General features: G+C 40.4%; 2 protein-coding genes across 2 annotated transcripts in view; both read right to left on the bottom strand.

Annotated features, from left to right (window-relative positions):
* The window catches only part of cers1 (ceramide synthase 1), a 41,207-nt gene extending 24,289 nt beyond the window's left edge, over positions 1-16,918 (bottom strand). Inside the window, exon 1 of the mRNA XM_050055963.1 lies at positions 15,626-16,918. Coding sequence (XP_049911920.1) covers positions 15,626-15,874 — 249 coding nt within the window. The 5' untranslated portion in view covers positions 15,875-16,918. The remainder of the gene's footprint in view (positions 1-15,625) is intronic.
* A 237-nt stretch (positions 16,919-17,155) lies between these two features.
* Positions 17,156-25,495, bottom strand: cope (COPI coat complex subunit epsilon). Its single transcript, XM_050055965.1, has 10 exons — positions 25,340-25,495; positions 25,112-25,174; positions 24,854-24,954; positions 24,084-24,236; positions 23,259-23,312; positions 22,986-23,067; positions 22,397-22,552; positions 19,760-19,828; positions 17,806-17,880; positions 17,156-17,461 (listed from the first exon to the last, which is right to left on the bottom strand). Exons 1-10 carry the CDS (start codon positions 25,439-25,441, stop codon positions 17,408-17,410), a joined length of 909 nt encoding a protein of 302 aa, XP_049911922.1. The 5' UTR covers positions 25,442-25,495; the 3' UTR covers positions 17,156-17,407.
* Between the last annotated feature and the right edge of the window lie 2,406 nt (positions 25,496-27,901).

Raw genomic sequence — 27,901 nt, 5'->3', positions numbered from 1 at the left:
CATTGGCTACAACTGGATACACTGCCGAGCAACCCAAAACAGGAAGATGGGCTTATCAAAAAGTGAGTCTAAAAACTGTCAGTATCTGCAGAGCTTTTCAGAGATGGAGAGAAAATATTGCTAATTGTTAAGCGTCCGGCTAACAGGAGCTAAAGGCTGTGACTTCAAGTTCACCTATATGTCGCTTAACATTACCTAGAGCCTCGAATCACACTTCACAGCCACAGCAACACAAATTCAGCCAGCCTAAATCCCAGCTCCAGGCAACCACCAGACATCCCTTCCTGATCAGCTAACAGGTTAAACTTGATGCTGCCACTGGCCACCAGTCCGCTGTGACATCCGGTGCTGGGGGGGCCAAATTTGAGTCCCAACAGCAGCCGACTGAAGGTCAGTCTCCAAGCTGCTGCCAGCTTTCCTCACAGGGAAGCAGTACCACAGCAACATCGAGCGAGGCAAAGAGACAGTTGGGTGGCTAACGTTAGCTTGCTAATTCTTGTCTCATTTGTGGTCTGATACACAGAGGCACAGAGAGAAAGAGGGCTGAGTGAATGAGCTTTGTGCAACTGTACAATAAGATGAGATTAAATAAATCAATGTATCTGGGTAACACTGGGTATCTGTATGAAGCATGTGCATATGCCCGGGGTCGCCTGGAGGGGCTTGGGACAAAGAGGCGAGCTGCAGGAGGAGGGTGGATTTTCAAATTTTTATGTTTATTTGCATTTTCCAGATTTCTGTCTACACCGGCTTTAGTGCAATCACATTGAGAAGGAGCACTCACAAATAAACCCTATATTTGTAAAGCAAATATACACATAACTGTATATGCACACATAAACTATCAACACTGCACTTCTCGGTTCACTACAAGCTACCAGATGGTTTGAAACCTGTTTCTTATCTCAATATAGGTCAGCTGATGTATCTATATAGCAGCAGGTGAATGAACTTGATGAAGCCTGGTAATGAGAAATCTTTGCAGAGTTCTTTCTGCACATGCACAAGTAAACAAACATTTATAGGCCCTCTTTCTTTACACTTATATTGCAGTTTATAGCGGTAGATGGTCTCTGTCATCAGGTTTAAGCTTAAGGTGCTTAATCGGATGATACGTTTAAAGTTTGGATCAAACTTTGAAAATATCCCTACAACCTTTTTGCTCAACTAGTATTTTTTTTCATCAGGCACTTAAAGGCAACAGATGTCGATGACTGCAAGGACAGAAAGACATATTTTCTTAAAATAAATAGCCCAGTCATATCCTTGATAAGGACCTTGAGGGACAACAGCTCTGTCTATTCCAACAAAAAGAAACGATCCACCAGATGTAATGAATTTATTAGACACATCTGGATGAAGCTAACCCCGCGAGACTATTTCAAGATCAAACAGTGTGTGATGTTTTCTGTCTTTCCATTTGCACGTTGCTTAAACTTCTGGCCCACTGGGACAACTCGCATTACTCCAGATGGCCAGTCCAACACAACGCTGCTGGAAGCCTGATGCTGAAACAAGAGGCTGGCTTGAGGTTTGAACCTGATTTGATTACAAACACATGATTAGACGAGGCATTGTCCCCGCTGAACAAACTAATTTGCACAAAAGTACGTGACTGGACGAGCTCCCACCGCCACAATCAATGACTGTGGTAACATGTAAAAAACAAAACATCTGACCAGCGCAGATTAAGCAAATTTAAAGCCCCCCCTGCTGTCTTTGGCTAGTGTATAAATTTAGCTGCTATTCAACAAGTTCAAGGTGCACGAATTTGATTACTTCAAAACTTCCTCAACACTTACAGGCCTCATATTAATACGACTCACAGCAAAGGAACCTTCAGAAACCTGCAGTGGTTTCAGTTCCTGCTGTATAAATAAATTAGATATATTCAAATAAGGAAAGGGTTTGAAACCTTTCTGTCTCATGTGTGTGAGTACGCATACCATTTCCTGGCATATATGTGTCACAATTTGAGTGTACGTGAGAGAGAGAGCAGGTGCACCTGTTAGGAGGAGGTCTAGCCTATTAGTTGATCCCAGTGGAGGCATTAACCCCGTACTTGGTTCTCAAATTAACTCCTGGAGCATCAAAGCAAAAGAACATGCAAAAGACTTTCACAGCATGAAGCTAAAACATCAGCTACATATTTGTAAAGCAGCTTTACGTGTTCTTAATAGTATCAAAGATTAGCAACTTTTTTCACTTTGTCCTAGATGTAGAAGAGGTTATTCATGTATATTAAGTCTGTCTAGGTTTGTCAAGACTACAATAAAGTCTTTTTAATGGGTAAAATCAGCTGCTTGTCCTAACCATCATAGCATTAACACAACAGCACAGTTTACACCTGCCTAAGCACTACACAGATTGCTTATACTCTCTACTGATGTGAGAAATAGTTTGTTTTAGATTTTATTATTCCTTCATCTTTATTATCTGTGACTGCACAGTGCTGTTTCCTCACATACTAAAGCACAGAGGCACTCCTGGATCCTGACGTCAACCCTTTTTATTCTTTTTATTCTGGTGTCTACATCGTATTATTGCATCATAAAGCAGACACTTAAAAGAGTACAAATTATAAATGGGGGGCTACTGCAAAGATCAGAAAGGTGAAAGCTACAGGAGAGATCACCGCAAGAAAAGCTAGCTGGGCTTCTGCATTTAAAGGGACAGTTCACCCCCAAATCAAAATCAGTCTAGATTGTTTTGGTGTGAGTTGCAAAGTGATAGAGATATCGGCCGTAGAGATTTCTGCCTTCTCTCTAATATAATCGAAGTAGATGACACTCGGCTTGTGGTGCTAAAAGTGCCAAAAAATACAATTAGGCAATTAAAGCAATGTCTCCAGAAATCAATTTTCCTTCTACCAAACTACACCCGCGACTTGTATCACCACACAGAAGGAAGCATGCATCTACTGCTAGCGCACCTAGAACCACTAAGATAACTAATGTTACATCTCAGCCAAGGAGGACGCCATTAATGGTTACATCTCACACTGTCACAAGCACAAGCCGCTTCCTTCTGCACAGTGATACCGTTGGCAGGTGAAGTTTGGTAGGAAGAAAACAGCTCCCACATGACACTGTCAGTGTTGGGCAGTAGCATCACTTTAAGTACAAGATGAGGGAAGTTCTTCCGTGTGACATCACATACTAATCCTTCAGTTTATTTATGTGGATTATCTTGAGTCACCAGGTCATGATCTCTGGAGAGAGACATTGCTGTTGAGTTTTTCTAGTGTTTTTGTTTGTTTGTTTGTTTGTTTGTTTGTTTGGTTGGTTGGTTGGTTGGTTGGTTTTTTGGTCCTTTGAGCACCACAAGCAGAGTTCCATCTAGTTTCATTATACTGGAGAGAAGGCAGACATCTATATCTCCAACACTGCTCACACCAGAACAATCTAGACTGATAAATAGCACTACAAGTAAGAGGAAACGGCCCCTTTAAAATAGAAATAGTTAGAAAATGTATTATACAAAAATATTTTAGCCAATGGCTGATTTTACATGTTCCATTTTGGCTGGAAATGGCACATTTGTCCACTCCACAGAGACAAAACAACTTTCCCACCCTGTTACAACAGACATAGTCTACATCAGTACAGACACACTGTGGCATTTAAGTAGCGTACAGTGAGCTCTTTATTTGATGCAGTTGTACATTCACTTCTTTTCATCTTACTGTGAGCAGGGAACATAAAGCTTCTGATGTTTGGTCACATGTTTTTTTATTTGTGTCTGATGACTTCCATACTGAAGGATATATAATTACTATAATGCCGTCTCTGTCTTTGTCTCTGTCAATATCCATGTTCCCATAATGCAGAAAGAACCACGTTTATATGAATACAATTTAATACTTTGCATAGCCTGTTGCCCCCGTGACCCAGCCCTACAGGAAAATGGATGGGTGGACTACGATTTAAAACCATCACATTTCTGATTTGTTTAAATTAACAGAAACTGTGTGGAAGAATAAAATGAACGTACAGTCTCAGTGAAGTGTTAAGATATTCACTCAAGCTGCTCCCTGCCCAAACTGACAGCTAGAAGACATATGGCTGTCATTTATAATGCACTAATCATGCCGTTGGCAACACACAGAGAATGTGTGTGTGTGTGTGTGTATGACTATAAATAAATGCATGTGTGTGTCTTCAACAGGCCAATCTATGGATGCATCAACAGGCCTATGGTTCATGAGTCCACCATAATCATCCACCCACAGATAAGCTATCTTAAAACACACACAATCATAGACAGACAGCAGTGTTGACTGTCAGAGATAGGAAAATCGATCTAATAACATACCAGTATTTTTCATTTAGAGACTTTTATGGCGCATTAACGACTAAATGTGGAGTATAACAAAACACAGACAGAGAGTCAACTGCCCGCGCTAAATGCAAGTTTTTGCTGGATTTTACTCAATTCTGAGTCTAATGATTAGAGTTGTGTTCAAAACTTGTAAGTCACATATCTCCATAATGTAACCAGCACAAAAACATATCTTGCTTGACACCATATGGAGCTGAATAATAAATACAAATCTGGCTCATTTCATCTGGCTTCATTTCTCATTCAAAGATATGATGCAAATATAAATGAATGATGTATTATGGAATACATAAATACATAGCTAAGTTAAATATTAATGCACAGCTAATATAAATGAGACTTTCCGATGACATTGATTCTTGTTAAAACTGTCAATCAACACTCCCACACAGGCTACAAATCATATAAATGGTGAATGATACTTTATTATAATATCAAATTGGCAATTTAAGATCCAACATAGCACGAGGACAGACCTGAATCTTCTACAAGCTAGAGAAGCTTGTCTCTCTGATGATTATAGCTCCGCTGTAATGCAGATAGGCCTCATTACACTAACAGTCTAATGGAGTTAAATGATGATGGGATGTCTGGATTAAGGTTAGGTTATTGGTTCAGGTATGGATTACGGTAAGGAGTAAGGCAGAGCCACATCACTGTGGCACTATAGACCTGTGCAGTTAATCAAACAATGTGATTCTGTCTTTTTTAATTTTCCTTCACTTTGATAATTCACACTGAGTGATAGAACAATTAGTATTTCTCTGTAAACAGGTCATTTTAAACCTCTGTAAAACATGCTTTGATCCCCAGATGTCTGTCATAGTGTTTTCTATATAGAAGAATTTCGTACTAATATCCTTAAATTTCTGTAATGCAATTTCACTTCCCTTTCACAAACTTCTAAATGCTCACTTCCTCTTACAAAACATCCACATACAAACCAAACAAAGACTTGTACTTTTGACACTGTACCAGAGTTTGGACATTAATCGTCTCAAGTGGAAAATAACTGTCATTCTTTGCCAAAGTATCTGTGTTTTTCAGGGGATTTCAAAATGTGACAACAACAGTGGTCTGTGTGTTATCTCTGAGTCACAACTCAACTCATTCTTGAGAATTGGGACAAAACTTTCTTTTTGGGGTGGTTGATGTTTCCTCTTCAGTAGGCTGGGAAATTTATTTTAAAAGATCAAAGTCTTTACTATCAAACCTTGTTATAAGCCAACCTCCCAGTGATTTAATTTTTTCTTAAATAACACACATAATTGATGTCAGAGGTAAAATCTGACAGAGTTCACGTCATACAGAGTTGACAGAAAGGTATATATTTATCAATTTCCCAGCAGTTGTAGCGAGTAGCCATTTTATTTTTCAAAGTTGCTAAGAGTTCCCTTAATGCTTATCATTTTTAAAGCATTAATCTTATTCAGTTCTGATTTATAAGGGCTACGGAGTTGACACATTATGGTTAAGACACACCCGATATTTATCAAAAAAATAGAGAGCTTGCCAGTACTTGAGCAGCATCCCTGCTTTTTTGGAAACCAGGAAGTGAGTTAGGAGTCCTTGGGATATAGCTTACTCCTTGCAGGCCTGATTAAATTATGTAGAAATCTGACAGAGTTGACAAAAATCTATGACACATCTTTATAAATGTCCAACATTTCAAGGCTTTTACACATCTTTTAATTGTCTGAAGTTGTGAAATCTTGTCTGGCACAGGGCAAGTTTGAAGTTTAAAAAACAAAAGCAGATCAAAATATTTCATAAAAGAACATTTCTTTACTGATATATAAATTCTTTCATGATGATGTTTCACACAGAAACAAAATTCGTGTGTTCATAGGTTATAATTTTAATAGCTTTTGGATAGGAAAAGATTTGCCCCGATTATCAAGAATGGATGTGTTACAACAACCTCTGTAATCGCTGCCTTAAGGGAGTGAACTTCAATTAAAGTCTCACTCTCAATGTTCAGGTCTGGGCTTGGTAGCTATGTGGCTATGCAACACTATGCAACACAAATAGTGGGCGGGGACGAGACAGAGAAGATGAAATGTAAGGGCAGAATATGAGAGAGTAAAGTAAGATCAAGATAGAGAAAAAAGACAGAAAGGTGAGATGAGGTGAACAGAGGGGAGAGGAGGACAGAGAAGAAAGCCACAGGCAACTGTCCTGATCGCATTTAGTATAGGAAAGTGCACCCTTTCTGATTGTGAGTCCATGCGGATGTACCAGTTTCTTTCACAGACAGTGGGAGACAGAGACTGGAACGGAGAAACCGATCTAATTGCATCCCAAGAATGCTTCTGAGACCCTACCCATAACCAAAGTAAAGAGAAGCACACAATTAATTATCAACACCCTGTGGACCTCGATGAATCACACACACATAAACATGGCCTAACAGCGCGTGAAGATGATGTCAAAATGAACTTTCCCCCGCGCGACCACTGCGCTCTCACACGCCGTTATAGAGTGGCCTTGTTAGAGGAGAGGCAGCTGCCAAGTGTGAAGCCTACAGTGACAGTGTGTTCTTGTCTAATGACAGTCTGTCGACTGTGTCTATCTGGAGGCAAGTAAGTGAGACAGGAAGAAAGAGGAAGAGGGGAAAGATTGAGAGGCTGGCCACCGCAGCTCTGTAGCGGTCAAGGCCTAACAGCACATTCCAGTTGACCAGAGGAGAGTTGGACTGTCACGGTCAGCAAACAGAGCTGATTCATGATCCTGTTTTGTAGCTGGTGGTACATATGGCGGTTGTGACTCACCATGTTAAAGAGCATAAAAGCACTCCTGCTGTTTCTACCCTCAGTGGAATCACTGACAGACCTGCTATCTATGCAACAACTCAAGGCTTTTACTAAATTATGGTGTATGAGTCTTCTAAAAAATGTTCTATTAAGTACTGAAAAGTTCCATACACATCTAATAGCTGCACTCTCTTCTGATAACCTGATGGAGAACATAAGAGTACGGATGCAACGATTGATTAGGGGTCCAAGCAGCACCCTCACTACTGGAGCCCTTCTCATTCTTCTTCTTTATTTCGTTCTTTCTCTTCTTATTTCTCTCCGCTAAGTGTTTGTGCAGCAAAAACATAAGACGAAAACTCACCAGAATTGGCAAGTAGGTTATAAATTCTACCCACGACTAAGGCACAAAAAAGATAGCATTGTAACAATCAAGTTTAGGTTTTCACATCTCAAAAATGGCTGGGCTTAGAGTCAAAATTCTCTCACCATATAAATCTCTCAATTCACCTGCATCTTTGCTCAAATGGTCTTCTGTTCCAAAAATACTAAATTTTGCGACTTTTTCTGAAGTTTCTCTTCATCAGATTTCTGCAAACTTGGTCATATTGTCCCGAAACTTTGGCAGGATCATCTACAGACAACTGTAGAAAGTAGATTGAAAATACATAAAATGGGATGTTTGGGAATTGTGTGAGTGTCAAACACTCGATTTCCTGCACTCTGGTGATTTCTTATGCACTAATTTGTGCACTTGTTGCACTCAATGGTATAAATGTCTGTAATCTTGTCAAAGTATCAGTCCTCTGCTATTTCCTTGTTTTTTAAACAATGAGGAGGGCGTCCCCCTGAAATCTAGGCTTATGTTCCGATTTAATCAAGTCTATAAAATTACAAAGTGGTGAAGTTCACAGAGCCCAGTGTGACATCTTCAAATGTTTTATAATGTTCAACCAAAAGACTAAAACCTGGAGATACTCAATTTACAAAAAACAGACCAGAAAAAAAATCCTATCACTTGAGAGGCAACCAGAGAATGTTTTGTATCTCATTTTTTAGTTGTTAATTGTTTTTTTTTCTCAACCAATTATTTAATCTACTAATCGAGATCTACATAAGAATCTATGTGTGGTGTTAGTTAGCAGGGCGATTAAGGATAGCAGGTGTTTTCGAAACTGGGTTAAGTGTTTTCTTCATTTTGCCAGATTTTAACATTTCTGATACGTTACTCCAGTCCTAAAAAATAATATTAACTGATCAGTGGCAAAACATAGTTTATATAATGGGTCCAAATCAGAGACTGCTCGTAGACTCCCATGTTGAAGCCTCAATTTTGGCATTTCGGCTAGGGATGCACCGATCCACATTTTTTCACTTCCGATCCGATCCCGATACCTGAATTTGGATCCACATTTTTTCACTTCCGATCCGATCCCGATACCTGAATTTGGATATCTGCAGATACCAATACTATTCCGATACCAGAGCTCTGTTCGCTTTAATATTATTATTATCATTATTGTTGATTTTATATGAGGCTGTAATAAACTCCTCTCTACAGGCAAGTATGACATGTATGTATGTATGCATGTATGTCCCAAAAGGCAACTTGAGGTAAGTATAAGGTCAGAAAAGCAGGAAATCCTGTTCACAGGAAAAATCCCATCCTGAAAACAAATATGCAACTGTAAGGGTTTCAAATTGATTGTCAATATTTATTAAATTCCAAGACAATGTTAAACTACTAGTGCAATATACACTATCAAAAAACAAAAAGTACCTGTCATATTAATCTGAACAGCACAGATACAAATCAAGTAGACACTACTATGTAGTAGTGTTGTCACGGTACCAAAATTGGGACCCAGTAGCTGTCATGAGTAGTATCATGACAGCAAAAATGAGGCAGATGTGCCTTTTGTCATTTATAAAAAGATAAATCACTTTTCTATAATACATCAATGATATTTCAATGGAATAATTTACTTATTGACTTATTCATACTTCAGAAACAGCATCAATAAGTGATTAACATAGGGGGGATCATAATAAAATAAATAAATGAAATAAAAATCAACCAGCCACCCTCCTCCCCTGACAGTCCCTTCATAAGTAACGAACAGTCCCTAAAGTGCGGTGAGGTTTGTGGGCCGTTACCTGCCACAGAGAGCGAAATGTGAATGGCTCGTTTCTCCTCTGGCACATCACATACCTGTGTGCCGCCACAGTTTGGCTGTTCGGGTACTTTTGGGCAGTCATGACGCCAAGAAGAGGAAATTATTGGACCTGGAGTCGGACTTCTCTGTCGCCGGTAAACCGTTCTTGCGCCGCGCAGCACTATGAGCCTCCGCCGTATTTGACAGGAATACATTCCCGTCTGTGTCTGTGACCCCCGTTCAACCCACAACCGACAGGAATTGCCTTTACTTTCTGCTGCTGGTTGAAATCTGTACTCACACAGCATGCTGAATTATTTATTTTGCGCGCGCAAAACTATTTTTAGTCGCAAATGCCAGTAAAATGCTCACACCGTAGAGCTCTGTAGTGGAAAACAAATCACTGTAGCATAATCTAACCTACAAGTAAAAATAAATTAATAATAATTTTCACTGCTTAAAGATACTCAATAGCTCAGTTCATACCTGAAATGTCACTGGATACAAACCACTGCAGCGGCATATTGAGTGCCAGGTGGACAGCGCGCGCCGTTATTGGACGCCGCATGGACACTCACGCTCTTGCGATTGGACTTTGATCTTAACCCACAGTAGTGGTACCTGAGGTACCGTAGTACTACAGTACTCCAACATGATGGTATCATATGTACCGTCGTGTTTTAGTACCGCGGTCAGTGCAACACTACTATGTAGCAATCATCATATCATTCCAGCAGACAATGTGAAAGCACAGACGCGGCTCGTGGATCGGAAATTTCTGATCCGTGAATTACGTTGGTATCGGAACCCGATACCGATACTGGATCGGATCGGCCCCATCCCTAATTTCGGCCGTTGTCATCTTGGTTTGTTGGTGCCAAAAGTGATGTTATTTGGACAAGAGGATGGAGCTGTGGAAGAGTGAGGGGTGGAACTGACTGAAAGGCCGAAGACACTATCCGCAGACAGCCTGTCACTCAAAGCAGTCGTGCCCTTAACTATGCGTGACTTCAAGCCTTAATAACATTTAAACAGGTGAGTTATACAGAAATTCATCCCCTGTACAGTTGTCATAAATGGGAAAATAAGCTACAGAGACCAAAACCTATTTTTGTACCAAGCTGTAAACCTAATTATTTCTGCTGTAAAGTTGTGCATTTTAACATGGGGGGTCTATGAGAACTAACTCTCGTCTAGAGCCAGCCTCAAGTGGCCATTAGAGGAACTGCAGTTTTCACATTGGCTTCATTTTTCACCCTCGGAGGTTGCTGCTTGGTCCAAAGGCTTCAGAAAGCCAGGTATATGGAGACTAGCTGCTAAACTTGACAAGCAAGTCACCAAATACGTCAGTAGGAAATTTGAACTGGACAGCTTGATGCTGAGTGCATTACAGGTTGGAACAATCCCGCAGGCAGCCGACTCTGCGAGAGCACAAAGCCATCAGACATTCAACTTTCTGCAAACACACAAGAATAGAAACACACTGGGGCCCCGAAATTAGGTATGTTTTACTCTAAACATACACAAAAATACTGTGAATACACAACACAAACGTGATGGATATAATTAGACTTATGTAGCTCCATATATCACAGGGACACATTGTGAGTAACTGAAGCACAACCTGTGTGAGAAACAGTGGCTGACAGTTTTGTGAACCCATAAGGGCTCTATATTTATGATGTATGACACACTGGAGCACACACAGCAATAGATCACGTGACAGGTGATGGCGAAAGTGCTGCTTGCTTAAACGCTATGTGATGATAGATAGCTGAGTCAGGAGAGGAGAGGAGAGGAGAGGAGAGGAGAGGAGAGGATGTGACTAATAATAACCAAACTTCCGCACGATTGCTTGCAATCAGTGTCAAAATTACAAGCCAGATTCACCTGAGTGGGCACTTTTGGCTGAATGGATAGCACTTCCCATTCACCACAAATCCAGTATCAGGTTCCTCTCTGCGGCTCTAATGCACAACAATGAGCAGGGGCTCAGTGGAAGGTGATCTGGGATCTGTGGTCGGGGGACCTTGTCAAACCTCAGGCTGTTTTCACATTTAGAACAACAGCAGGGGATGAGGTGCTACTCGGCTCTATGCAGGGAGATAAGCTCTGCAACAAGACTGGAGCTGGCAAGCACACACTGCTGCTCTCCTCTTTGAGTGACTGCTTTAGTGTGTGCGTGCGTGCGTGCGTGCGTGCGTGCGTGCGTGCGTGCGTGCGTGCGTGGAGCTATGGGAGGCATTTATGTGAGCAGTTATAAACTGCTGCAGCTTGGACAGTTTGACCACTGTCTGCCTTGTTTGTCTGCACTGAGTGAGCAGCGACTGTGTTGTCTCACTCAAAACACATGCTCTGATGCCGCTGGATATAAGTTATGTGTAAAGTTATGTGGCATGTGTGGATGTTGCATGTGCGTGTATGAGACAGCTTATATCCTATTTACCAGCATATCCATGTGTGTGGGTGTGAGTGAAATTGCGTTAATGATTGGCTGCTGCATGCTGAGTCAGCAGACCAGGCCCCAGCTGCACAACCTGCTTCTCTTCTCCATTCTTTCCTTCCTCTGTCTCTTCCTTCTGTTTATCACCTCTAATAACCTCTTCTTCAACCCAGCATCATCACTTTGTATGCTCCTTTAAAACTTTCTCCTCTCTTTGCTATCCTCATTAAACCAACACACACATGCATATTATAAATGCAATGCACAACTCATAAACCACATCACCTATTTGAATCAAGCAAACATGAACCACGCTTCGGCAAATGTGTGCAGAGTGAAGTTATAAACACAATGAGGAAGGAGCACAGCTACTTTCACATGTGTCACGTGACATTTACAAGATTACAAGGTGCTTTTTCTCCTGACGACAGATCATAAGAGCCGGGTGAAGCATTTCAACATTTCAACATCCATTTCCCTGAGCTAAATGGTGAGCCTTTCAACAGCTTAACTTAAAGGACACATTTTAAAATGCCAGTGTCGGTAGTGACAATGGATGAGTCAGGAGATTATAACGCACCGCGGTGTTTTGATGTAACAGCGGGGCTCAAGTGGCTTATCAACAAGTTGTGTTTAATTTAACCTGAATAGGTGCCGCTCTAACTCAAGCATCAAACCAAAAGTAAAACATGATGAAAAGCACTCACTAAAACCACACAACGCTGTGCACAGAGGCCATCCCCACCCCCAACACACTCCTCTTACCTCACCACAGCATGCTCACTGACATGTGAAGTGATGGTACTATGTGGAACCTAGTTTGGTTACCATAAACACAGAAAGGTTGACACATAAAAAAAGACTCCAGTGTAGGCCAGGAGTTGATCCATCTTGACCCTATTTGCTAGCCTTGTTCATGAACCAAGTTAGGTCACCATAAAAGCAGGCATCTATCTGCACTCTTGTGTCTAGCAGTGTGCTTGAGGACACTGAATATATCTAAAATATTATACCGTTTCTGACAGTGAGTGGGTGGCATTAGTCTCACACGTGTACGGCTTACACATTATAACAAGGTTTGGCTGCTGTCATTTGGTACCACTGACTGAGTGCAGCAAGATAAGCATACAAAATCAAGTGTCACTGCGCTGCCTTCATAATTGGGATTCGACTGTACGGTGGAAAATGCAGAAGAGAGAGAGTAAGTGAAGATTTTTAAGTGGGTCAACCTTCATTCTTCAACCATGACTGGGAGTACTGTAAGTAACAAAACAGGAAACTAATTATTTTCATCCATCAGTGGCAGATGTGCTCTGAAATTCAACAGCAACCTCTGCAAATAGAGCTCGATGTGAGACATGAAATTAGGGCTGCAACAAACACTTATTTTCATTATGGATGAATGTGCTAATGGTTTGGATTTATCATTCGGTCAATAAAACATCAGAAAACATTAAAAATGGCTGTTTTATCCGAGCGCTTTGCTGTAAAGACGAAGAAAAGATGCAAATTCTCACATTTGAGAATCTGGTGTTATCAAATATTTAGCGTGTCAGCTTGAAAAATGACTGAAACGATCTTTGGACTAATCGATTAATTGCCTAATTGCTCTACAAGAAATAGGTCCTGTGAACAAAAGCATGTCAACTGAAGCTTATTTTGACAGACAAATGTCCATCTCTATCCTCGACAGTTATATTGATGTCTGTATAATTTCTTTGAAGTGCATAAATGGTGCTTTCAAAGTATGTCAGAGGAACTAACACTCATTCTTCACACGTCAGATCAAATCATCACAGTCCACAAAGGTCGCGACAAGACGAGATGACACGGTGCTTTGTCCACTGACGTCTAACATTTAATGTCCATAACGTGGCCTCAGCTCTGAACCTAATTATGTGTACTCACGACTGTCTGTCATTTATCCTGCTCATGTTGTGCACACATTACTTTTCATGCATTACACACAATACATTACCAGCCCGTACCTGCTGTGAAAACCGCAATTCAGTCATCACTGTAAAGGTTTTAAATGCATTGCGGTTTGCTCGACTGCCAGTTTATCAAGTGAGAAAACATCCTGCATGGGTCAAGTCAATGCAATTAGCTGTGCTCAAATAAAGTTGCACTCTCCTGACAACCCACCTCAGCTTTTGTGATGTATAGCAGCAATATTCGTATTGCATTAGCTCAACACGGCTGACCTAACACTGAACCCATCCTCTTCATCCCTAATGTAAGCACTGTAAAGGTGGTATTATACATGCACTAAATAACGAGGGAACGCTGGCTGATTCTTAATTCGCCTGATATAAAAAATCTCACCTCATCCTTCACAGCCCTTATATGGGGTGCAGCCCATATTGTTCCATAGGGGTCATGAGTCACATGCATACACACTGTGAGACACACATACATAATGTAAAGTGGAAAACAGGCCTCATTCTTTGCATTCTCGAGCCACATCTGGCTTCACACATGGGGCCCTGAGCTACAGTATACCGCTGTAGCATCGTCGTCGTAGCATCTACCATGTGCAGGCTCTCCACTCCCACCCACACTCATGGCAGAGTAACGAGCCACATCCTGGCTATCTGTGGAGAAGGGCTCCTCCCTGGGATCACCAACAGGGCGGAGGTGCTCGGGACTTGGGACGGGTGTAGGGAAGACCCAGGCATAGGGCCAATCTGTCAAAGCATAGCATGAGCATCTGGCATCTGAGTGACAAACTGTGGTAAGAAACAACGTGGCGGTGGTGATGCTGCTTTTAGAGACACTGTGGTTTGTAAGTGCACATCCTCAGGTATGTTAAGAGTACCCCACATTTCTACTCATGTTGCTTGTTGGTCTCATTTCTGGAAATAAAGTCATTAATATAATGTGGATGCAATAGGTCAAATGTGTAATTTTGCCACACCATTTAAACCGAGGGAAGCTATCTCTTTATGTGGCATCTCTAGGTGTATGAGGCTGTTGTGGGACAGGCTGCAAATCAATGAGCACGACTGACAATTTGATTTTTATATAATTTTTGCATCAATGTTAACAGCCAAAAACAGGCATTCCTGATTCTGATATTGTGATATAAAATAAATCACATATACTATACCCCTAATTTCAGTGTACTTTGTATGTGTGTGTGTGTGTGTGTGTGTGTGTGTGTGTGTGTGTGTGTGTGTGTGTGTGTGTGTGTGAAAGACAGAGAAAGAGACAGAAGGGGGAGGGAAGTGGATGCTAGGAAGTCTGCATCACTTGCAGTTTGACATAATTACTATTAATGACCTTGCTGCCATTTTCCAAAAAGTACCTAAAAGCACTAATACAAATCTAAGAGCTTCAAGGTTTTATTGACTGCTACAAATGGATAAAATGGAAAAGTGTGTTTGGATTAAATTCAGTGAGCACAGACCAAAAATAGATGCTGTTTTGTAGTGTTTGTTTCATCCCCTGTCACCAAGATATCTGACTGAAAATACCACTCTCTGGCTGAGGTCATTATTCATCATTTGTAACTAACATGAAATGTCTATACCTGTATATATATCTATGTGTGTGTGTGGGAATTGACCTCAAAGAACTTCTGGATTACATACCTATTTGTTACACCTGTTCACCTCAAATGTTTGCAAGCACAAGTATAGATAAGGGTGTTTACTGTCTAACAAGCACACACTCTGTCCCTTGCCCCTTTATCTTAAACCTACAGCTGGATCTAATATTTGTTAACGTGTTATACTATGTCTCACCTGCTGCCTCACATTCAGTCATGTGTCTCCAGTCACAACTCCTCAGAGATGGCACACACAGAGGCCACACTTCTGGGGCTCTAATTAGAGGAATAAGCTACTAAGTCCATTAATTAATGGTGTAAGCAAATTACCCTTGGGGAGCTCGAGGGTGATCAGTGTGCATTGGGATTGTGTGGCACCCACCTGAAACAGACTGTCTGTCAGTCCCCGCCTGACTTGCGTCCACAAAAAGGCGCAAAAGAAAAACAGGGCGATTTCGGTCCAGGTAATGTACGCGTTATCCAGGAGAGTCCGTTTGGAGAGCTCCAGACCGCAAGAAGTACAGTCTCTCCATGCGCCCAGCATGACGGTGGTGGCTCTGGTGATGAGGTCCAAGTATCCCGGCATGGGCTCCACTTCCACCGGCCCGTTGTCCCCGGTGTGGCTGCTCATCGTGGTGCGGAGCAGGGAGAACAAAAACGTGGAAACCAGAGGATGAAAAAAATACTCCAATTGAGGGGCAGAGGGAGCGCAGGGAGCGGTACAGTCCAGACTGTGTGTCTAATCCGTGAACCAGCTTGCTAGCTCACCTAAAAACGATAAAACAAGCTTATCTAACCAGCTTACCCTCTTCAGTAGCCTAATTCTTTGTTTTCCAAATTAAGACACGGGCCCATTCTTCGCGTCCAGGACAGTTTTATGAATGATAGCAGGGCCCACCGGGTTTCAACAACCACGCCGGCTGTGAGGCTCTATCTAACAATCACACAAACCAATTATCACATATGGTTTTGACAATTAATGTGAGCCATAAGCGCCTGTCTGCTGGAGGTTTCTTCTGATCATCATTCCGCTACGCACACGGGCTCATCAGCGGCAGCAGCAGCGCGTCCTGGTTTAGGTTAGCCGCCTAGCTAAGTTAAATCAAACGCACACAATAGTGAATGGACCAGCATTGGCTGCGGCTTCCGAGCTAAGCTAGCTACTTGAATAAATTAACCCCAAAACGTGATGGAGCTCACATACATGGATGAATTCAGCGTGAGAGGTCCGACGTTTGTGTCGCCCTTGCTTTCAAGCGCCAAGCCCAGGCAGGCAGCACATGAGATTACTGTGCCGCTGCGCTGTAACGTCTCATCTCGGTCCGTTATTCGCCTTATGTAACGTCTCTGTATCGCTTCATGAGTTAGAGCAGCTGACTCCCGACACACCGGCACACGAAGGTAAGTTATTCCAGCGAAGATAAAAGGTTGAATAAAAAGAATATTATCCTATATGAAGAGAGGTTGCCGTCGCTTCTTCCTCTCCTCCTTCTTCTTCTCCGCCGCTGCCGCTTCTGCCGCCGCTGCTGCCGCCGCTGCTGCCGCTCCGGGCTGGTCAACGTGTCCGGGGCTTCGTCTTTTTTTTTTTTTTTCTTTTTTTTTTTGGACAAGCCGCGCTTCGCTTTCAATGGGAATCAACTGGTACGTTGTAAAGAGGCCAGCGTACGTTTATGCTAAAATAAGGAAAAGAGGGGGGGGAAAAAAGCCAAGGGGGCGTGACGTAATTAGGGGCCGCTGTCTTCATTTTGAACCCTCTGCTTGAGGATTAAAAAGGATGACTTAAAGAGACAGTGCAGACAAATGCTTCAGACGAGGCTGCACACAAGACACTGACATCATATTAAGTGTGACAGAGAGCACCAGGAAACACTTCTCACACACTTTCACTGTTCACACAAAACCACACTGCAACACAGGTATTAAACATTTATTATCATTGCACAGGAATGCTTACATTAAAACTGTTGATTTCTATTGGAGAAACTCAAATTAATAAAGGATGGGCATGTTTCATGTGCACCCAGGGGACATGGTGACTTCTGGTCCGGTTTAAATAATACAGCCGATGTTTTAATGTGACATTTTTTTCTGACATATCAAAACAAATACATGTATGCAAGTTAGAAAGAGGAAAACTGTTGGTGTCTCAGCAAAAGAAGACGTCTTATGCTGTGGCGGTGGGAGCGTACTGCATCGCTAGTCTGTCAATCTCATTCTCCTGTGGGGACAAAAAGAGCAGAAGAAACAGTTAAACACCAGGAACAACATCTGAACCAGCTGTGCATCACATGGTTTGCGTACATAATGTTTATGTACATCTGCGCTCATCTGTGCCAAAGGTTATAGATTCAGAGTTTAATGCTCTTGTGACTTTTCTACAAGGACACCTACTACCCAACAATCAAAACAACCCAGGCAGGTGATTAATTTATAACAGAGTAAAGGTTACTAAGGCTCATCAACAACTGTGATTGGATCATGTGAACTTAAATAGCCCTGGCCATAGGTCAGAGGGATCCCTTTAGAATAGAAAGCATTAATTAACATATACAATCAAGTTACCTTGGCGAAGTAGTCTTTGAGGAATGGGTGGGCTCGGTGTGCATCTTTGAGCTGAGAGAGGTACCGATTGGTTACCTGAGGGAAGACAGATGATGCAAAGATTAGGAAGTGACGATAGTAAAGACAGCCAAGAAAAGCCTCTTGAGCAAATGTTTAGAGGCCCCAAAAACCTGTTCTTTCTAAAGTTGGGGACTTTAAAATTGTGAAACAAGGTAAATATTACTGAGGTTTGTCAATGACAAAACCTGTTTTCAGGGCCTGAAAACAATTTCTGCCAAAACTTTACAACTTGGCGGAGATGGCTGCATTTGTGTTGTCCACACACTAGTTTGAAGTGGGTGAGGCTCGCTTGGAAAAAGGTGACATTTCACTCTGACTCCGCTGACAGTTGTGGGTTTGTTTGTGTAAGCTGTCAGGCCACTATATAGTCATGAATATTTAATATTACAGAGGAAAAAAGGCAGGTCAGACGGTACTTAGATATTGTAATATTGTTGATCTTTGTACTGTTGTGTTTGAAAGGGCTCAAATAGGTTTGCACTTGTGAGATTTTAAGACCTGATTTGAGTAATGAGAGTGAGACGAGGCAGAAAACAGATGCTATTCAGCTGAGTAAAGGCCAGTCTACACATATACAGATGTTTTATTACACAGATATTTTCCTCTATGTTTTGGCCTCTTGTCCACACTCAAATTCTTCAAATTCTGCCGATTCTTCAAAACTCTGGCTACTGTTTATCTGTGTGGATGTGTAAAATGGAGCATTTGGGAAATGATGACGTAATCTCCTCAATCTGCACATGTCCATTGTTGCTTTGTGTAATGAGCATACGCTAGAAACAAAAACAATGGCGGATTACCGGTTTGCTGATATTTTGTTAGCACAGCTTGGTCTGAAGACTACTTTACACCTACACTCTATATTGCTGCACCACATCATGGATGACCAGAGGCATCTGCTGCACCCAATTCTTTTTGATCCACCTCAGCATCTGCGGTTTAAAGTCCGCTGGAAACAATGGTTTTGGATCAAAATCGATAAGACCAGCAGATGTAGGGACAGTTCACAAACTGGGATTGTTGCCATTGAGGAGTGGAGCTCCTTCATTCTTACATTGAACGGGCATCAACAGTGACAAGATGTCCAGTAGGTGTTTTGAAAAAGGTAACATTCTGTACTCTTCACTACCTTTGTAACAAGAGGAGACTAATAAAGACAGCTAATGTTGGCAAGCGTTTGTGGTTGTTTATGCATCATAGTGTGGACAAAGATATTTTGTGAAACGAAGGTCTTATAGAGAATTGTTTTTTAAAATGGAGGACTTTCAAAAATATCTGTATACGTGTAGAAAGGGCCTTAGACAATTAATATTTGAAGATCTGTCCTAGTCAGGAAGGCATATAGGACAAGGACTGACGCATTCAACATTGGTTGGCTTATATTTAGCCAAAAAGAAAAGTTCAAAAGTTACTCTGTATTACCGTACCTAATGGTCCACATAATTCCATTTAACCTTGAGTGGGATGTGCTAATCAGTGGTTATCACAGTTCGAATATCTTTAATGACGCCTTTGAGTCAATGGTCAGCATTCTATTGCCATTATTATCAAGTCCATCAAACGTAAGAGAGATAATTGAGTCTTTATCTCATGAACTCTGAGTTCAGGGTGTAAAACTCACACAGCACTAAACCAGTGGAAATGCTTAGATGACACTTTCCATGATAGAGGACAGACGCAATCAAGAAATAGATTGGTTGAATGCTTTTGCCTGGTTTAATCAAAGCAAACACATTAAATTGCTGAGAATGGCCTTTTGCTCTCCGAGCGCGGAGTGTTATTGGACATTTTTCAAGTCCTCTCTGACTGAGGATGAGTTTGTCTAAAGGAAACAGCTAGAGTGACGGCAGTTAAAGCGTTGCCCTCGTTAACAGCTTTGAGTCCAAAGTCTCACCTCGGGAGCTTTGCCCAGGTGCTGAGTCAGCACTATGAGGTTGATCAACGTCTCAGGGTGGCTGCTGTCCTAAAAGGGGGAAGAGAGAAAGACAGATGGTGAGAAAGTGAGAGACTCATTCCTCACAGAGCAAAGTGGACAACGATAGAATCACAAACGTTGACTGAAAGAGAAAGAACGCTGTTTTTGCTGATTTTCATATCACTTACTGGGATGAATAACTTAAAGATACGGTTTTAACTTCCTCTTTCACAAGTACAACACATAACAAGGCGGTGCAGGCAGCTGTTGTGCAGTGTTTTAGCCCAATGGTAACATCCACCATGAATAGAATTATGAGTGTTGCTCCAAATGTGTACATGTGTTTGTGTAAAATACTTTAACTTATGTGTCTTTTCCTATTATTTATTCAACTCCACCATTAAAAACATTTGTCTGGTTTTGGAACATATGAACATGTAAACTTGTAAAAATCAAGTAATAGTCTTCCTGCATGTTGTGTCTATTAAGTGCCCATCAAACATCAATGGATAACCGTCACTTTGTTATTATTTAACTGGTAAAACGAGAAGAGAAAATGGAAAAAGGAAGCTCAGAGAAGCTGGACATTTGTGAAAAGCTTCATTTCAGTCAACCTAAGCAGGGGATTTAGTTTTAAGTCCTTACAGAGAGCCATCTCAGGTTTAAACAGTCAATGTAACTGAGCTTGTACAATGTTAAAATCAAAAACAGACCCCAAATGTCAAGCACTTATCACATCTATTCAAAGTGCATTTCAACTGAGAGCTCTCATATTCTCAAAGGTGAGATGGAGCAGTGCATATTTAATATTTATTAAGTATAAAAGATGAAAAAAGACAAACTTAAAAAAAGTAGTGATGTAAAGTGGATATTTTATTGCATTCTGTAGATAAGCAGTAGGCAGAGGTCAAACCTTATCTCACTATGGATAACTGTAGACTACAAGAGAGTTTGATGGCGCCATCTGCTGTTAAGATGTAAGCAGTTCAAAATGTTCAAATTGGACCTGATGTTGACGGAAGCATCCACAGAACAGGAAACGTTTGGCCTGTGACATTAAAGCTTAGGTCTGTTACTAAATTTAAGTAATATTTTGTCCCCCAAATAACCATATGTGTATCAATTACTCAACCTGTGTTATGTTGAATTTGTGGATGACCTCAATTTATGAATTGGGGTCATAGGCTGCTGCGTTTAACAACAGCAAAACCTTATCAAAACATCCATTGACAAAATCTCACACAGCTCATTCAGTATAATCCAAGTCTCATTTATCCAGTTGTATGCTCAGTACTTCCTGAACACATTATATTACCTTGCTGTCAGACAATGGGGAAATGAACTTCAAATGAACTTATCTGTGCTCTCTTTAAAGCCAGACTCCACTGACAGAGACAGTAATTTTACCTCCCTTGACACAGAGGCTGCTGGTATACCACTGCCTATATCGGTAGTTTGTATGTGTTATTGTGCGACTTTGGTGTTTTAAAGGGTTAGTGTGGTTCACGAAAGTCACACAATAACACACACTACCAATAGACGCAGCAGTAGACCAGCGGTTCCCATGTTCAAGTAGGTAAAATTACTGTTTTTGTCAATGGAGTCTGGCTTTGAAGAAAGAATAGAAACGTTTCACTTGTAGTTCAGTTCACTGTCATCCAACAGCAAGGTAAATGAATGTGTTTGGGAAGTACAGAGCATACGACTGGATAAATGAGTCTTGGATTACACTGCGGCAGTTATGTGAGAGTTTGTAAATGGATGTTTTGATATAGTTTGCTGTTGTTAAACACGGTCCCTAAGACTTCAATTCATAAAGAATGTTCTCAATATTTGGATTTTTTGGTCACTTTGGAGGCATGTAGGAAAGACAAAGATTCCTTTACAAGTTCAACGTAACATGGGTGAGTAATTGATACACAAATGATCATTTTGGGGGTGAAGTATTCCTTTAAAAATGTTTAGGGACTAATTGATATGCTGCTGTGTGTCTATATAACACATGGATTTGGATTCGGTAACATTTCTTCGGTGTTCAGTGCGTTACACATTCCTTACATGAAACAGGCTTTTATAAAGAACCTTAACTTAACAATAGCATACTTAATTTATTCTGCTACACTGACTGGCCAACCACACTGCTAGTCCTGAAGGCTCTGCTGATAAACCATATCTAAAAGACCATATTTAGTATTACACAAGCCTGATTCACCAAAAAAGTGTGTTCTTTCTTCTTATCTGTGTTTTATTTTCAAGTTGTGACATCAAACTGAGTTCAGAAGTTCAGATTAGCTTGTTTAAAATGTGCTGCAGCATCACCTCTAAAATAATTCTGAATGCATCCTTTAACTAGATTTAACCCTCTATGCATATTACATAGTTGCTACATAATACGCATTAGCACCTCCAGCACAACTCCTGTTTAACAAGCATTCATTAAGGATTTAAATATGAGGGATATGACTCTGATACCAGATTCAGAAACAAGCCACTGAGAGCTTTAGCTGAATAAACTGTGCATGTGTGTACACCAAAGTGTGCTGAATATGTCAGTTCATGTGTGATGAAGAGACAAAACAAGAGGGACAAAAACAGAACAAACTGTTGCCATCTAACCTTGTCGAGTGCCTCCTGTAGCACTCCCTCAGCCTCCTCCCACTTGTTCTGAGCCATGTAACAGGCCGCCTGCCCGTTGAGGAGCAGCAGTGTCGATGAGTACTTGTCCGACATCTCCTGGAAAATGTAGTAGGCATCCTGCAGCTTCTCTCCGCCCTGGAACAACAAGCAGGATGCAATGAAATGTGGGTGAAAATACTCTTATAAAACGGTGTCAGAGGTACCCAGTGCTTCTCGTGAGCTGGTGGAACTACAGTGTGCAGTATGAGCAATTTAAAGGGAATAGAGTTCTTCTGAGAGCTGCCATACTTTGGTTATGTTAATTCAACACTGCACTACTACATACTACCCCACCTGCTTATCATTTCAAACCTGACTGCAGCTTCAGTCAATCACAATACAACCTGGATGCTGATAATGTAATGACTGGGAATTTAATTTGCTTGGTATATATGCAGACACATGCCCTTCTCTCCATTATGCACAGAGGGTTTACAAATTATTCATGATAGAGCATTTACTTATAAATCGAATATGTGTATCTTGATGATGTTAAATAAATGTAACAAAATGCTGGTCTCCTCCTCACCACAGCAATATTAACCCAGGCTGTGGCCAGCTGGGTTAGAGTAGCATCCTCATCCTGCTCCTGCATCTTCTTCAGCTCTTTCCTGTCAATGAGAAGATGTAATGTCATCGTTACAAGAGGAACACAGGAACAATATTTTTCTGTATGCAAAGTCTCATTTTTTTCTCTCAGCACATTCAAAAAGCACCTAGATGTTTTCCATGAGCGTTCAAACAACAAATCTAACCTGAGAATTTAATGCAAATCATCCACAGTTTGTGTGTTTTGCCATACCTTGCCAGGTCAACACGATCCAGACTCAGCAACACCTGAATGGTCATGGCCATGCTGGAAAATAATCAAAGGTTCAGGTCAGTTTGGTCAGCTTCAGGCTGTTGTAGTTAAAATTAAAGCAATTTTATAAACCTAGTGACCCATCAGAGAGTCTCATGGAGCTAAACTTTAATTTACAAAACAAGTTGTGGAAGCCTCAGATGCAAAACAACCATCTACTGTGTGTTGTTTTTTTTTGTTTTTTTTATGTTTCTGTTACACGTAACAAACTGCCAAACAAAACATTTTAGAGTATAATAACTTCAGGATGCAATTTAGTTAATCTATCTTTCATATACATTAATACATCAGCCTTGTTCATTTTTGGGTAGATTTGACAGAACATTGAGTCAAAAAGCAAGTTATCTTTTTGAGAAACATCCAAACTCTTTCAGTTATCATGCAAACATGATTTGCCATGATGTCATGATTAACCTGCGAAGCGGGAGCCGTGTGTAATGTGATATTTCCATATAAGACCTTCTGGATATGTCAACCTGTTTTGTCAGAATGCGTCTAGTTGAGATGACGATACCGTCTAAGTTGATTTTTTCTTAGTAATTCTTGTATTCATCTACACATTACTTGGATGGTTGATGACACTCCAATGCAAAGAACAAGGATGAAACAAATACCATTGTCTTTACCGTACCAACAGTTAAAGTAGTCTGCATAAAGTAATATATTTTCTTTTCTTTGTTGATACATTTACTGTGAATCACTTTGGTACATGAACAAAATCTGTCTAAGACTGTTTTAAAAAGTAAAACCTTGATCCTTTCTTACCACTCCAGGCTTTCTCCTTGGTGCAGAGTTCTGAGAGCAGCATCAGTGTTCGTCTCATGGTAGTAAATGGAGGCAGCCATGAGGAGGAAGGTGGTGTTGGCAGCATCCACGCTCTTGGCCATCTTCTTGTCTAGATCAGCAACAATGGCATCCCTGCAAAAAAACAAACAGCAGTGGGGAGATTGATCAGACAATGAAGACTCCACTCAGCACTGCATTTAGACTTGTAAAGCCTTGATTATTTAGAAGATAAAGTATATTATATTATTTGTTTAACACACTAAAGTATATAGCAGTAACCCACATACGCTTGCAACAAGCTGCCTTCCCTTCACCAAAAAATAAAAAATCTGTGACGTGGAGATAGTTTGACATTTAAAGACAAACCAACACCTTTTGTAAACTGAGGAAGATACCAACCAAAGTTGACAGAACAGCTTAAGTGTTTTTAATGACCTCAAACAGCATCTTTTTACGCTCATCCACTACCAGCATTCAGAGCTGGCTGTATTATTCTACCAAGGTGGGCAGTATGCTAACAGCAGCAAAATCTGGGAAGGAAAAACTACTGCAGTGATGTGTCAAATCATCAAAGACATGGTTTTCATCAGTATTGTAGATTCCAGTAGATACTAAAGACCCTTACACCAAAAGTCTCTGTTATGAAGGCGCTTAAGAAACTGTGCATTCATGTGTGACTGTACATCTGACTGTTATACTTGGTGCTCAGTCTAATTTGATACCTCTGCTAGTCAAATACAAGCTCTTACCTTTTGCTTTCACTGGATAGATATTCAGCAAACATCTTGACAGCCTGCAACTCAGGTGGAGAGTTGCCCTTGATGTCATCCAGGACAACAGCATACTTCCTCTGCAACAGCACAAAACACATGTGAGGATGATCGGGGTTTTAAACTGCCAAACAGCTGTGACAGCAATGAATATGAAGTGGCTATCAGCTAATGACAAGAGCTCAGTGTGACACATAACATTTCTTTTAAGGAAAATGCCACGTAACAAAGGTTTACCTGGGCAATGTATGCTCTGTACAAAAACATGTCCCTCTCAACCTCCTTCTCTGGGGCTGACGGCTTCATAGAAAAAGAGAAGAAGTTTAGTATTTCATAGAGAAATGTTCGCTAACATGTTTAGCATTGTTGCTCATAAACGCCATTGACTACAGTTACGCTGAACGGGTAAAATGGAGGAAACAGTTTATTTTAAATCATTTAACTGATGCCTTGTTAGATACTCACCTTCACCTTCTGAGCCTCGTTAATACATTGTTGATAACTGCCAATATAATAGGCATTTTTCACATCGAAGAGCTCATCAACATCACTCTGCTGCGCCGCCATGTTTGACTACAGAACTTCCTGACACGTAGCGCAAATACGTCACCTTCCTGCTTTTCAGCGAGGATTGTGGGAGATTGAGTTCAAGACCTGGTCCAGACACTAAGAGATCATATAGACAGATAAACCAATAATCTATAGCCTATTGTAATGCTATGAAAAGACAATGTCTTCACGAAAGTACAAGTTCACCATTACACTATTTATTTGTTTTAATACCAACCTTAATGTACATCAAAAATTAAAGAGTAAATAAACCCCAACCACTGTTTCAGTTGAAAACCACTACATATGGGTGTTTAGTGGTGTTTTTGATTGATTCAGGTCCAAAAATTGACATCTGAGTGTAAAGTAATTAAATTGTCCATATTGTGTTATAAATATGCCTTGTGCAGAGGAAGACTTTAGAAACACTTATATCCACTAATGAATTTAAGGGCATCATAAAGTATTTGGTGACAGAGACATGTGCTTGTTTTTCTTGAGAGGCCACTATATTTGAATAGTTGTTGTTTTATTCAGGATTTTTGTATCATATGTCATATTTGTTGCATTTTAAATGTGTTTTGATTGGCTGCTACCTTGTCCAGGTCTCTCTTGTAAAAGAGATTTTAAATCTCACTTGGATTTCCTGGTCAAATAAAGGTTAAATAAAATATGCACAGACCTGTGCTAGCCTACTTAAAATGATAGTAACCTGGAGGTTTACTGGCAGAGCTGGATTATCTGAGTAATGGTGAGTTTAATCTCAACAAAATCCAGCCTATAACATGTCCTCATTCATGCAGAAATTGTAGTAATATAAATGTGATGTTCAAAGGGTACGCAACTGCCAGCTATCATAAGTGCCAGTATAAATTATTCACAAAATAAATGTGGTATAATTAGAGATAAAGTAATTACTCAATAAATCAGTTAGTCAATCCACAGAGAATTAATCTGCAATTTTTTATGCTGATTAATAACCCTTACTTTTCAAGAAAAAACAATCTGCTTTTATTTCTATGTCATAGTAAACTGATATTTTATTGCGACTGTTGGTCAAGACAAAACAAGCAATCTGAACACAGTTTTCTCACGTTTTGCAGACCAAACCATATTGATTAATCAAGAAAAGAACTGTCAAATTAATGATGAAAATAATTGTTTGTTGCAGCCCTAAACATAATGCTATCACCCACTGAAATATGCATATTACAAAAGAGAACTACCATTGTGGAATGAAACCTATTCTAATAAGACAGACACTATTTAACAATTACACAATAATCATGTAGCCTAATTACAAATCTAATTAATTTCATGTTGTTAATGTATTGAAAACAATAAAATCTATATTTCTGCAGTTGTCTTTATATTTTGAATAAAGGCAGGCTGATTTTGACTTACCATAAAACTTCAATTAAAAGCCTATAGTCCCAGTTAAACACCTAGTCCCTTTAATTAGCCTTTTACTGCACATTTTGACAAATAAATGCCTGTTTAATTAGACGCCTGGTCTGGTTGCCAAGCAGTTCATTCTTTTTTTTATAGAAGTTCTTCGGAAGTATAAAACCAGGTTGTTGGCTACCTGAAATTATGTGTCCATTCCTGTGTTACCCTGTAATTTATTCATATTCCTCTAGTCTTTAAGGGTCCTCAGATCAAAATAATCAAAAGGCTTTTTCATAAAAATGTATCCAAGTTGTTAGGATTGTCTTAACAGGATAAAGTGGTGTCGTATCAATATGCTGGGTGCCATAATCCTTGAGTGCCCACACTCACTCTCTCTCTGATGCGCTGTCTGTCGGAGTTAGATCAAATGAATGATTCATAATTAATATATTATCTGAAGCCTAATTTTTATACAAGTATTATTCATTCTGGTTTAAACAAACAGTTTGATTATATTTCCTGATATTTGCTGAGCAACAGTTTTGTGTGAAAGGAATTAAAGGCCTGTCCCATATAGACGCCTGTCCCTAATATAGGCCTGTTGGTATCAGTGAGTGAGCAAATAATAGCCCGGGCTATTGACTGAAGCTTTACGGTACTTACACTTTGCACATTTCTGAGACTTGTTGAAGACAAGACAGCTCTAAAGTTGTTTTCATTACTAGATATGCTTAAGTTAATTTGAGATAGCCCTGTTTTGTTTTTGTTGACGTTGTTGTTCATCCACCAAGCTGCCAGGAAACTGAACTCTCTCCCCGAGCCCCCAGTGAGCTGAGGCATTGCAGCCTCAGTTCACACCTTTTGTTGTGTTTTATTTCTATGATTTTGATCTTGCTCAATCTGACATAGAAGCTATTCGGTGAATAAGAGGAAAAACTTGAGAATGTGCCTTGTTTGTTTGTATTTATCATGTTCTCAATTAAAATAAAGAACATTTCCTTCCTCTACCAATGATTCTCTATCGTCTTCCCCCACTAATCACACTATACCACTAGAGGGCGCGCTGGATCAGCCTCCCCACTGCAGGTG

This window comes from Epinephelus moara, chromosome 10 (assembly GCF_006386435.1).
Source record: "Epinephelus moara isolate mb chromosome 10, YSFRI_EMoa_1.0, whole genome shotgun sequence".
NCBI classification, from domain to species: Eukaryota; Metazoa; Chordata; class Actinopteri; order Perciformes; family Serranidae; genus Epinephelus; species Epinephelus moara.
Note: the sequence above shows the minus strand (reverse complement) of the source record. Positions and strands in the feature narration are given on the sequence as shown.